General features: G+C 45.9%; 1 protein-coding gene across 4 annotated transcripts in view; it reads left to right on the top strand.

Moving 5' to 3' along the window:
- ITPR3 (inositol 1,4,5-trisphosphate receptor type 3) overlaps positions 1 to 13,065 on the top strand; it is a 150,007-nt gene that overhangs the window by 123,391 nt on the left and 13,551 nt on the right. For 2 of the 4 annotated variants that reach the window (XM_061632411.1, XM_061632413.1), the window contains 10 exons: positions 476 to 645; positions 1,829 to 2,003; positions 2,841 to 3,025; positions 3,159 to 3,359; positions 3,552 to 3,662; positions 4,687 to 4,782; positions 6,045 to 6,146; positions 7,531 to 7,617; positions 10,810 to 10,920; positions 12,201 to 12,393. In XM_061632411.1, the coding sequence (XP_061488395.1) occupies positions 476 to 645; positions 1,829 to 2,003; positions 2,841 to 3,025; positions 3,159 to 3,359; positions 3,552 to 3,662; positions 4,687 to 4,782; positions 6,045 to 6,146; positions 7,531 to 7,617; positions 10,810 to 10,920; positions 12,201 to 12,393 (1,431 nt within the window). Of the gene's footprint in view, positions 1 to 475; positions 646 to 1,828; positions 2,004 to 2,840; positions 3,026 to 3,158; positions 3,360 to 3,551; positions 3,663 to 4,686; positions 4,783 to 6,044; positions 6,147 to 7,530; positions 7,618 to 10,809; positions 10,921 to 12,200; positions 12,410 to 13,065 lie in introns of all 4 variants that reach the window. The other 2 variants (XM_061632412.1, XM_061632414.1) reach the window with 2 other exon arrangements.

Below are 13,065 nucleotides of genomic sequence, written 5' to 3'. Positions count from 1 at the left end.
AAGGTTTCAGACAGGGATCGTTCCCAGACCAGCTGGAAATGCCATGGACTGGATCTGGGACTGTTTGCGTGCCACAGATATGCTCTACCTCAGTCTTAACCTTTCATCTACTATGAATCAGGGACTGTTTGTTATCCTTGGCCAAACAGAGAGGAAATTGATGCCTAGAGCGGCCAAGGTTGCAAATACAATTTATGAATACAAATTACTCATCATCATCTACTTAAGCTGATACATAGCCCTTAATACAGTTTAATCGCATCAGTGGTTTTTGCATCTTTTTGTGCTTGATTTGGCCAAAGTCACATAAACCACCTGAGGGTAGTAATTAAATTGAACACAGTATTTTTCCATGTCTGAGGGTGATACATTAACCATTGAATCAGCCTTCCTCCCCAGATTAGTTTTATTATAATTTTTAAGCTGTTCGGCAGGCAGCCTCCTTCCCCCCTCAATAATCTTTTTTTGCATATAGGCCAAGACCAGGATTGGTCAGTCATTGCTACCATTCAGTGCCGGCTGGACAGAGAAGGGGCCACCAAGCTGGTGTCAGACCTGATCATGAACACTAAACATGAGAAGATTTTTCAGGAAAGTATCCGCTTGGCCATCCGACTGCTTGATGGGGGCAACACAGAGATACAGGTTTGTATCTGTGAAAACTTCCACTTGTGCTCAGATAATTACAATGTAAGTGTTTGCATCCTGCTTCTGGAATGCTGGAAATTCAGTTTAACATCCTTTGCCATACTGTGAACGTGGGATACACATCTCATCCATAGCGAGATAGAGCTACCACATTAGACTGTTCCATTGTATAATTTTATCATGTGACAATCGCATGATAAAGCAAGCACAAAACACGTTCAGCAGAACTAACCACATCTTTTTTAAAAAAAAGAAAACTATATAGGAGGCTGGTTAATGGCATAATTAGAAGAAGGAACGAGTTGTAAGACATCTAGCCAGATTTTTTTTTAATTGCACCCCTGTAGCAATCAGTTTTCTTAAATAACTTTTCCTCCCTCTGCTGGGTGTCTTTAAAATAGCATGGTGTGACAAATTTGGACTTTTCCATGTAACATTCCTGTATTTTAGAATCTTGATCTGGGCGTAACTAACTCTGAAATGCACATATCTGAATTTGTCCTAATTTAAGATTTTACTTAATTTTTTTAAGCTGATGGGAATATAGTTTTCCTGCACGATATATTGAATCACAAGCCTTTTAAGGGTTTAACTGTTCTGCTTCTTGGAGGTATTGATGATGAAGAGTGACATTATATCATAAGTCTGACTTTCCTCAACTGACCAAACCACTGACTTTCCTCAACTGCAGGTGTGGGGAACCTTTGGTTCTCCAGATGTTGCTGAACTACAACTCCCATCATCCCTGACCACTGGCCATGCTTGCTGGGGCTGATGAGAGTTGTATTCAGCAGCATTTGGAGGTTCAAAGGTTCTCATGCCTTCTCTACTGAGTATCCTTCCTTTCTTTGTGTCATCGGTTTTGTTCTTGAGACAAAGATGGAAAATGAGACCGGCTTGTTGAACTCTGCAGGACAGGAATTTTGTGTAATGACTATCAAATCCCAGTTCAGAGCTGCATGTCTGAAGACCTTATAATTGCTCAGGTAAAGGGGGTGGCCCTAGAACGAATGTTGGGTGCTAACAGGGATGAGAACTTAAGCAGAGCCCTTCCTGGATCAGGACAAAGGCCCACCTAATCCAGCATCCTACTCTCACAGTGGCCATCCCAATGTCCATGGAAAGCCCATGTGCAGGACTGACAACTGTGCCTGGTTTTTCCCCTTTCTTCTTTCTGAAGAAATCATTCTACAACTTGATGACCAGTGACAAGAAGTCAGAAAAATTCTTTAAAGTTTTGCATGACCGGATGAAGAAGGCTCAGCAGGAGGTCAAGTCTACGGTGACAGTGAACATGAGTGATATTGGTAACAAGCCTCATGAGGACAAAGACTCCCCTGAGCACAGCAGCAAAGGTACATGGAAAGTGCGGTTTTTACTCTTGGACTCACCAGAGCATGGTTAGGGAAGCAGCGAAAGCTTGACTGAGTTAATAAGAGTGTCTAAAAATGGTTGGCCTCATCTCTCTCCAGCCCTGGATTCCAAAATGAAGAAGAGGAGCTCCCTCTTGGAGAATGTGGAGCCTGTGGCTTATGGACCACATGCAGTCCTCAGTCTCTTGTGGATGACAAGGAGCAGGGAAAATGGGGGGGGGAGGGTGTGGCAGAAAGAGAGGAGAGAAAAGGGGTAACAGAGAGAAGAGCTGCCCCAGCCACTCTTGGCTCTGCTCCCTTCCCCTCCTGGTCTGGCCCTGCCTGCCCCCAGCAGTCAGTCCCCAGCACATTACCTCTGAGGAAATGTAGCCCTCAACAGGAAAAAAGGTTCCGGGCACTGACCTACAGCATAGCTCCTGAGTTCTTCTCTCCTGTTTTCTGGCCAGCTGTTTCCCTACGCATTCAGGAACCATAGGGTTAACTTGGTCATTAATAAACAAAAGCTCCAGGACACTCTCAGCGTGCATGAAAGGCTGCCATAGCCTTGTCATTCAGGCTGACCATGCCATATTAGAGAAAACACCTAATTCTTGTGGGTGAAGAAGCTCCTCGGTGTGGGTATTTTCAGCCTAAATTGGCAGTTCAGTTTCCTAAATGGACTTGATTCTTCAGCTAAAGGTAGATGGGGCAGCAAGAAAGAAGCAAGTTCTTTCTCTGTAAAGTCAGGATGACTATACTCTTTGGCTTTAGTCCTTCTGGATAGAATGCCATAGCTCATATGTGAAGCAAATGATCGAGTGTCAGTCAGTTTCCTTGCAGGAGGAGTCACAACTTTCATGCTGCCCAGTGCTCCATCCCGTTACCCAATGGGTGTAGGGTTCCGGACTGGCCATGATGCAAGAGACAGAAGCCAGAACAATGAAATGGGTGTGTCAGTTTTGATCATGGAGCCAATTCTTCGCTTCCTGCAGCTGTTGTGTGAGAATCACAACCGGGATCTCCAGGTGGGCATGTTGCACTGAAATGGGTCCTTTATGTAAATCTGCCAGTGGCATGCTTCATATTCAAGTGATGGCTGCTGATTGAAAAAGGGTACACCACTAAGATGCTTCTTACCTTCTGCTTTGTGTTTTGCAGAACTTCCTTCGCTGCCAAAACAATAAGACCAACTACAATTTGGTGTGCGAAACCCTGCAGTTTCTGGATATTATGTGTGGTAGTACCACAGGACGGCTGGGCTTGTTGGGCCTCTACATCAATGAATACAATGTGGCCCTCATCACCCAGACTCTAGAGACACTGACAGAATATTGCCAGGGACCCTGTCATGAGAATCAGGTAACCCCACCCTACCTGTGGATAAAATCTCATTGTTTCACCATTGGGAGAAACAGTGGGCTGAGTTTCACTTATATGCTCAGAACAGGGAGATGGTGGATGGAGAATTGTTTCCAGCTTATGTCTTAGTATGTGAATGGGAGCAAGGATTTGGAGTCAGTTGTGTGCGTAACTCCATTTATTTATCCACAGAGCTGCATTGTGACCCATGAGTCAAATGGCATTGACATAATCACAGCCCTGATCCTCAGTGACATCAGTCCCCTCTGCAAGTACCGAATGGACTTGGTTCTTCAACTAAAGGTAGATGGACAGCTAGAAGTATGGTGGTAGAATAGGAAGGCATGGGAGATATGGGATGGCAAGGGATTTTTCTACATGTGTGGTTGCATGTGATGTCCTGGATGTGTGTGTGTGTTGTTTATGGTCAGAGACCAGAAGTGATTTGAAAATAATAAAAGTCTAGCTTGCCTAGGCTGGCAACCTATCCATCTGATAGGTTGCATGTCCTCACTCTCTCAGATGGGGGACATGTGACTTTAAACTTTAATATATTATCCTCCTTCTGTTTTTCTTTTTAAATCCCTGCCTCTGCCCAAACAGATGTATGTATCCTCTCTAACTTCTGTCTTGTGCTCCATTGCATCAAGTCATGTACTACAGGAGAAAGCAAAAAGTTCACAAGGGGTGCCAACAAATTCTGACTTGGGGGAGAATTTCTTCCAAACTTGAAATATATGCTTATCAAACCATACACATCAAGCAAAACCATGCACCAAGCTCCCCAGCAGTACAATTCCAGTCATAGCAATCTCTGATGTTTTCGATCAGGACTTGCCTGCCTGTGGCCCAGGGAAATATGAATATATGAAGTTGCCTTATAGAAAGCCAGACCACAATGGTTCATATAACCCAATAATGCCTATTCTGACTGACAGTGACTCTCAAGATCTCCAGCTGAGATTTTTTGAAACCCTGCTATTGAAGATCCTTGTAATTGGCAATGTTGTGGACTGATGCACTGTGTGCTTTGTCACTAAGCTCTGACCTGTGTACAGAAGATGACTTTGTCCACTCTTCGAGACTCTCTTGTTGGACTTGGTTGGGAATCTCAGCATGGGGCAATCAATGATGAGTTGTCATCTTCTGCTGATTAAGCCTAACGGTTGGATTCTGCTACCTTTAGTCCTCTTGGTCTCCTACACCCATTTTGAATCTTGGCTTCTCTTGTAGCCTTGATGGAGGATTGATTCTTTGCAGAGTGAGCGAGTTATGGATAGTGTCAGCACTTCATTTATCTTCACTGTAGTATCTTCTTTTTTGTCAGGACAATGCCTCCAAGCTTTTGCTGGCCCTGATGGAGAGTAGGCATGACAGTGAGAATGCTGAGCGGATTCTCATCAGCCTCCGGCCCCAAGAGCTGGTAAGGCTGTTGAGGGGATTGGGAATGTTTTGCATGGTGTTTGCTGCTTTTGGGAGATGTGTTGCGCTTTGCAACCTGATCGAAAGGAAGGAGGGGAGGAAAAACCTAGAATTCTAGGGAGCCTCTTGGGCAAATGGAGATCCATTGGAATATTGGACATCAGTTCCCTAAGCAGCTTCTCATCCTCCTACTTACCAGCTTTGCAGTAGATTCCCTCTTTCTAGAAGCTGGTAATGATATAGCTAATGCATGCAGAATCCATCAGTCAAGCAGCTGATCTTAGCCTGCACCATGGTAGATGGGCACCCTCTTTGGAAACTCTTCAGACAATGATGGTAGCTGCTTTGCTGATTGGCAAATTCAGCAGAAGCACCAAGAGATTAACAGCAGATTAGGAGCAGGGGTGAGGAACCTTTTTCAGTCAGCGGGCCATATTCCTTTGTAGGCAATATTCCAGTGGTGGATGGAGCCAGAAGCAAAGTTGGTAGAGGTCATGGTTGTGACTCCATGCAAAAGTCAGAGGTTTCTACACCCATATCTCCCAATCCTCTATCGAGACAAGCCAGAGGCTTTACTGCAGTTCAAGGGCATATTGCAGCAAGGCAGAACCACTCAAGGAGGGTGTGAAGCCGGGCCAGTGAGGGGTATGATGTGGCCAGAGAGGGTGTGACCTCAGGAGGAAGCATGGTCTGGGGAAAGCCCTCTGGGTCAAATAGAAGGGCGCTGGATGGCTGCAATCAACCCACACGTCTGGGGCCCAGGGATCATATTACTCTGTTTCAGTAGGGTCAGAGTTGAGACACACTAGCTGATCAACTGAAGAGCATTTGGCTTGCTGTCCAAACTACTTGGAAACATTTGGCAAAGACCAGAATGGGATTAGTTGGGAGAGAGTTCAGAAACTGTGAACTCGAGTTCAGAAAGTGTTAACTCTAGGACAGGGCAGCTACGTGAAAGGCATAAAAGACTAGTTCAGGGAATTATTTCCATCCTCCGAAACTCCTACTCAGTCTTATTTCTGGATTCTGAGATTTTCAGTCCATTTCTCTACATAAGCTAGAAATATATGTATGTACATTCGTATTAAAAACGAAAGCTGAAATTCGGGATAGCGAATTCCACACAGAATAGTAGATTCTCTGCTTGTACAGCAAGCCCACAGATATGCAGAATACAGCCCACTTCTACAAGGTTACTAACAGCCCTGCCTGTACCAGATTCCTAGCTTGGTGACAAGGTCTTGTGTGTAAAATATTTAACAGGTTGATGTCATTAAGAACGCCTATCTTGAAGAAGAAGAGTGTGAGACCTTGGAGGTTTCTCCTCGGGAAGTTGGACACAACATCTACATTTTAGCCCTACAGGTATCCTTTGTTTGGATGTTCTGCTGCTTGATAAAGATTTCTTTCTCCTTTCCTGTGCAATAGTGCCCTTGTATGATGGATTAGAAAGGGGTACTCTTCCCACATTCTTCCCCCAGACCAATTAAAATAGTTTCTCAAACTCAGCATAGGAAGATTTTAGCCTCAACTGATACATGGATTCGATGTGAACTTCCAATGGGAAGAAATAGCGATTTGGGTTCTTTGTCTCTCTTCAAGCCCAAATCTGCTTTATCCTTAAGTTTTTACTTCTCCTTCCTCCCCAAAAACTCAGATCAAGGATGTACATCTTTGTTTTTCTACACATTTTTGCACTGCCACCATGGACTTCATTAAGATTGTGCCTCCATCCCATGTTGGAGAAGAGCAATGTTGGTCACAGCAATCCAAACCCCTGATCCGCCATGTCGGAGGGAGTTTGGATTAGGGCAGAGGAGTCCCTCCTCCCAGCCCTGCTGCATTGTTTTACCAACCTTGGCCATTGGGGGAAGCTCCACTGTTGGAGGGAAGCCCTGCCACTGAAGAACAGCCCAATGCACCTGTGCAAACAGTGGGCAAAAGCTACTGCTGCTGGCATCCCTGCTAGTGACAGCCAACAGAAACTCCTGAAATAGGGCATTTTGGGGGCAGGGCTGGGCCAGCACTGTGCTGACCATGCTGCCATCATGTGATGACAATGGACCAGATCTGGGCACCTGTCCAAGAGCTGACACACAATGAAAGAAGGGCATTCTTCCCCCGCTGTCTTCTCTGGCCAATGGGAACAGTGGGGCTGTGGCTCCATCAAACCCTGCTACTGTTGGCCAGGAGTTTATATTGACTCCTTGAACAGCTTTGGACATTAAAGAGAAGTGGAGAGAACAAAAGGAAGAGCAAGTGATGCACTTCCTGCTTGTGCAATATTTTCTGCCTCTCATCCTTCAGTGAGATACCTACATGTGGAGAATGTGCATCTTGATGTGGGATGAGGTGCAAGAGTTCCACTTGGGAAACTGGAGTGAAGTATGGAAAGAAAAACAAATGCACATCACTCTGGTTCTCTCTAATGTCAAAATCCATCATTAGGATAGAATGCAAGCTAACAACCCATTCTCCAATGCACAGTTATGACCAATCCTCACAACACTTTCAGCCCATGGCAGCAACTCTTTTTAATCTGCCTATGCTATGCACTGCTTTAAATTGACCTGGTAAGATGCATTCTGGTAACATGTACTGATGTAAGGGCAGATCCTTTTTTTGAAGGTTACAACTATTTGAAATTTAGGCTTCAGAGTAAGGAAGTTTTGAACCATCCACAAATGACTTTTAAGCTGACTGTTAAGCTCCGGTAATCTATGCTTAGTGTCTGTCTTTACATTTTTAGCTCTCTCGGCACAACAAGCAGCTTCAGCATCTCCTTAAACCTGTGAAACGGATTCAGGAGGAGGAAGAAGAGGGGATCTCTTCTATGGTAATGCATATGTTCCGAGGGCCCCTATTGAAAAAGGGAGATGATTAGGAAGACCTGCTGACATATTGCCTCCGTTGTGGAGAGGGACAGCTCTACGGCTGTTTCCCATCATTTAATTTTTCATCTGAGATATTCTCAAAAGTTGAAGTGTTGAAATGGTGAAGCTTCACCAGTCTTCAACAATTCAAAGCCATGATGACATTAACTAAGGGCAGTCAAGGCCAGCACCAGGCCTGACAGGGCCCACAGGGCCATTCACCCCAACACCCCCTCCTGATACAGGCAGCATGGGACTTATATAGGCTCGCCTGCCCCACCTACCTCTGGTGTCATGCACTGCATGCATATGCCTGCCATCACCCAAGATGGCAGTGGAGGCATCAATCCCTTAGGGATGCCCCCGCCACCATTTTGGGTGATGGGAAACATGCTCACGCAGGGCACACATACTGATGCGCTAAAGCGACAGGTAGGTGAGGCAGGTGGGCTTATTTGAGCCTGCACCGCCTGTATGGGGGGGGGGTGCCTGGAAGCTCCTGCTCTGCAATTCATGGCAGCATCGGGTTACATGATCCAAAACTGCTGCGGATTGTGGAGCAGGCTCCACCCTCCCACCCTAAGGAAGGGCCCCTTAGGAATCCCTGTGGGCTGCAGGGGCCCTCGGGCAGGGCCCAATCTGGCCATGTGCTTGTGCTGGGCCTGAGGGCACTGTTACTATTGTAGCTTATAAAGCAGGTGTGGGGAACCTTTGGCCCTCCAGAAGTTGCTGAACTACAACTCCCATCATCCCTCGCCATTGCCTATGCTTTCTGGGGCTGATTGGAGTTGTAGTTCAGCAACATCTGGAAGGCCAAAGGTTCCTAACACCTGTTATAAATTTTTTAGTAAAACACTACTGTAATGCATTGAGGTGTTTTGTACTAGTGAATTCAAAGGCGGTAAGTGATTGAGATACTGTCATGGAATGTTAATAAATGTTTTTAACTGCTGTGAGAATGAAACTGCCAACATCAGTATATTGGCAAACAGTTACATACCACCACCCCTGGTCACTTTCTGCCGCCCTCCCCACCTCCACAGGAAAAACACACAACCTCCCTCCAAACAAGGCACAATCCTAGCCTAACCTCCTTCCACCAAAGACTGTATTCCATATATTGATTAGAATGGCACACATAGGCCTCTGACTTCTCCAGTGAATTCCAATGTGTATACTTCAGGGATGGGGAACCTGTGGCCCTCCAGATGTTGCTGTGCTTCAGCTTCCATCACCTCTGACTATTGGCCATACTTTCTGAGGCTGATGGGAGTTGGAGTCCAACAACATATGAAGAACCACATCTTCCCCATCCCTGTTATACTTCCACTGCCAGAGAATGTTAAATATTGCCAACCCTTTTATGAAATGCCCGTAATGATGGCATGCATGAAAGCCAAGGGAGAGTCCAAATATCATGGGTGAGGCCTTTTGGATGTTGCTAGACTCTGTGGAGGGAAGGGAGGTATTTATTTACTTACTCTATAGTAATCTCCAACTCCCACTCTAATGGTTCTCTTAAATCTGTGCTGCACCACTGTTCAGTCTCTCATATTCCCTCTGAACCCTTAACTTACCAATAACCTGGTAACTGTGGGGTACAGATGCTGTAAAGGTATTTACAAGATTATTCACAAACTTATCTGGTTACTTTAAAATAGTACTATATCTTTAAATGCGTATATACTTTGTTAACTTGTTACTATCACTTTAAATATAAACAGCTTATATTCAACTGAGAGAGCTTTAGGGAAGCAGTTAGTTACCCTATTAAAACCCTTTAGCCAAATTCCCATTTCATTCTCTGTACCCCAGTTAGGCCACACCAACACTATAACTGAGGACTCTGCTGAAAGCCTCTTTTTCTAACTCTTTACTGACCTATTGAGGCACAGGTTTGTCTTGCTGTACTGCCCTGAAAATCTTCCCTATGGTACTCCTACCATTCACCAGACCAGCATTCCAAGGTGCTTTTCACTTCTCTCAGTGCCACAAAGAGGTTCTCCCTTGTCTCTTCAGCCTAAGCCAAGTGATTCAGCCAGCGGCGTCACTAGCGGGAGTGCGGGGGGGTGCGGACCTCCGGTGCGTGCCCTCCCAGGGGCATGGATGAGGTGGCTGGGCTTGTGTGCGCGCGCACTCGAGGCCAGCCACCCCGTCCATGCCCCTGGGAGGGCGCGCACCAGAGGGGCACCCAGCTGGAGAAGGCCTGGGAACGCTGGCGCACCTCCCTCGCCCTGCTGATGCTGCTCCCGGTCTTGCCCGCCCGCCCGCCTCCGAGGAGGAGTTGGAGCAGCCTTGCTAGGCAACGGCGCGGGGCGGGGCATCTCTGGGTGTCACCCCCCTCATGGTGACACCCAGGTGCGGGCCGCACCCTCTGCACCCCGGTAGTGATGCACCTGGATTCAGCTATCCATAGCTAGTCTTCAGCCACCAAGGCACTCCACCTGCCTCTCCTGTCTTCTTTCCCAATCCTCTTCCCCTCCTGTCTTCTTTTTCTGGTTGACTTTACTAAGCACCAACAACTCCAACTGTCTCCAGCTGACTCACTCCTGCTGACCAGTACCCAGCTATATATACACTTCTTCTGGCCCTTGTAGTCCAGCCCCAGCCAATCACGCTGTGTAACTGAAAATTCTAGACCTGCACCCAACAATGGAAATATGCATACCTTCAATCCTTCTTTTGCATACTGAGAATTCTAACTCACAACTGTCACTTAAGGTACACATTCCCTCACCTCTCAGTAGTTAGTTATATAGCAATGCAGGGAAGATTCCCTTGCAGTTCAGCCAACTTTCTCTTTATTTTCAGAGTTGGCAAAATTGACTGCTTGCTTATAAGTTTGTTTGCTCACACAGCACAGTTTAAGACCATGATCGTTATCCAGCTGTAATTCAATTTCTGTGGGGATTTATGGGCACTGATTTGTAATTTACAGAGTGGTCTTTGGCTGTAATTAGGGCAGTGAATTGAATGGCTGTCTCCTAAGGAACCACAGGCCCTGTTTACCCTACGTATATTTGGTTCCTTATTTCCCCAAAGCTTGTCAGACCTAGTAAACACAAGGAAAAGAGTTGTTAATATGTAGTTGAAGAAGATTCCCTCAGGCTTTTTCAACAGAGGATATACGTATATTTTCCTTCCCTTTCTCACAGCTCATCCTACACAACAAGCAGCTGACCCAGATGTTGAAATCAACAACTCCTGTCCAAGAGGAAGAGGAAGATCCATTAGCATATTATGAGAAGCACACATCTCAGATAGAGGTGGAATTCATTTTTCATCAGCAATCTCTACACATTTTCAAATCTTTAGAGAATTATATTTAGTTTGTCATGTCTGGCAGCCTGATTTCCCTTCAAAAATATCTAAATTGTGTAAAAGACATTTCTACATTTTTTTTATCTAACAGCAAGTGACTCATCTGCTCTGAAGTCACAAGGAGCCTGGCAGGCAGATGTCCTGCAAATCTTCTGATTTCACAGAATGAAAGGGCAGTCTGGGTCTGAGCGCTCAAGTGGATTTGAGAAAACTTAAAATTGGAACTCTAAACATTATAATAATTCTAAATTAATTAGGTGATTCAAGGGCTGCATTACCAGGCATATGGTGTCGGTCCAGTAAGATTCCAGCCCACTAATGGGAAAATGCACCACTTGGGAAAACCCAAATCTGTGCAGAAATGGCAGGTGTGATATCCATGGAAATCCTGCCAAAGTGCACTAATTAAAGGCAATGATATCCACACACAGAGGGAGCCAATGAACTCACAGTAACCAGGGTAACACCCAGGACACCTCCCTGCATCACCACACAGAGTGATGCCACAATGCCCACCCCTACTTCATGAGTTCCCAGGGCACAAGGAGCAATGGCCTTGCTCCGTGTCAGGCATCCGATCTCCCATGAGACTGCAGTGAAAATTTGCACTTCTGTTCTGTTTCCTGTGTCTGGGCTGTGATCCTGCATGCCAAAAGTGCTCATGAGTGTATGGGCAGCAGTAGAGAGCGTGCCTGTGTGTATGGATGAATGCCTCTTATATGTGGGAGACACTGCTTCCTGCTGTTGGGGGGAAACCGTGTTAGATAGAGTAACACTGACTTCGTGTTCCTACAAATTTTTCAGTGTAATAATAAATAATGAACTGTTTAAACAACAAGTTTTGTTTCCTCCTAGTGGATGAAAGTAATTATTGTTAGTAGCTAAACTATCAACAAAAGGGGTTTACCATGTAGTTTGTAACGTTCGCTCATCACTGGAGTTCTAATACTTGTAACAGAAGTATGAAAAAGTGTGTTTGGGCAGGTGTCACTTTTTCAGATCTCTGTAACACTTCCAAAATTCCCTAAAATTTTTGCAAAAGTTTGGAATCCTGATGTTGGAAAGTTGGCTAGCTCTGCACTAGAAAATAAGTAAAACCGCAACATACAGTTTTTACCAGTACTAAGACATCAGGATAGAGGGGGCAAAAAATAGGTCCCTTCCAGCCCTGTAAGTCTTGCAGGTAAAATAAACCAAAGACTCCTTAATCTCTGCTTTCTCCCAGATTGTGCGCCTGGACCGGAGCATGGAGCAGATTATCTTCCCGGTGCCCAACATCTGCGAGTTCCTGACGAAAGAGACGAAATACCGTCTATTTACCACAACAGAGCAGGATGATCAGGGCAGCAAAGTCAGTGATTTCTTTGAGCAGTCGTCCTTTCTCCACAACGAAATGGAATGGCAGAAGAAACTGCGCAGTAAGCCTAGAACAAGGCAGGAGGCTATTTCTCCGATAATAATTTAGAACACTAAACTGTATGTCAGCTCAAGTCCCTGCTAGAGATGTGAAGGCCCAGAAAAAAACCCTGATGGTTGTGTGGTGATCTATAAGGGGTGATAGCCTTAATTCATCTAGCACCTCTTCTCCTAACCTAGCATGACCATCCCCCAACACTGTACTTCCTCTATCCAGGGTCGGCACCAGGCATGCCTGGGCCCTTGGGCACCAGTCTGTCCTGGGCCCATGGCACTGTAGCCCAACCCCTCCATACAGGCAGTGTGGGACTAATAAACCCACCTGCGTGTCCCTCTTACCTCTATCATCCCTGTAAATGACATGTGCACCTGCCATCAACCAAGATAGCGGCAGGGGTGTCAGCCCCTTAGGGAAGCCTCCACTGCCATCAATCAAGATGGCAGCGAGGGCATCAGATCCTTAGGCGAAGCCTCTGCTGGCATCTTGGTTGATGGCAGGCAGGCATGCACGCACAGCACACACGTCATTCACAGGGATGGGAAAAGTAGGTGGAGCTTGCTTGTAGGCTTATTGAAGCCCGCACTGACTCTGTGGGGGAGAGGTGCCTGGGAGCTCCCTCTTCACAATCCACGGCAGGGTCAGGAGCCGACGCTGATGTGGATTGCAGAATGGG

Source organism: Rhineura floridana, chromosome 6, assembly GCF_030035675.1.
Source record: "Rhineura floridana isolate rRhiFlo1 chromosome 6, rRhiFlo1.hap2, whole genome shotgun sequence".
NCBI classification, from domain to species: Eukaryota; Metazoa; Chordata; class Lepidosauria; order Squamata; family Rhineuridae; genus Rhineura; species Rhineura floridana.
Note: the sequence above shows the minus strand (reverse complement) of the source record. Positions and strands in the feature narration are given on the sequence as shown.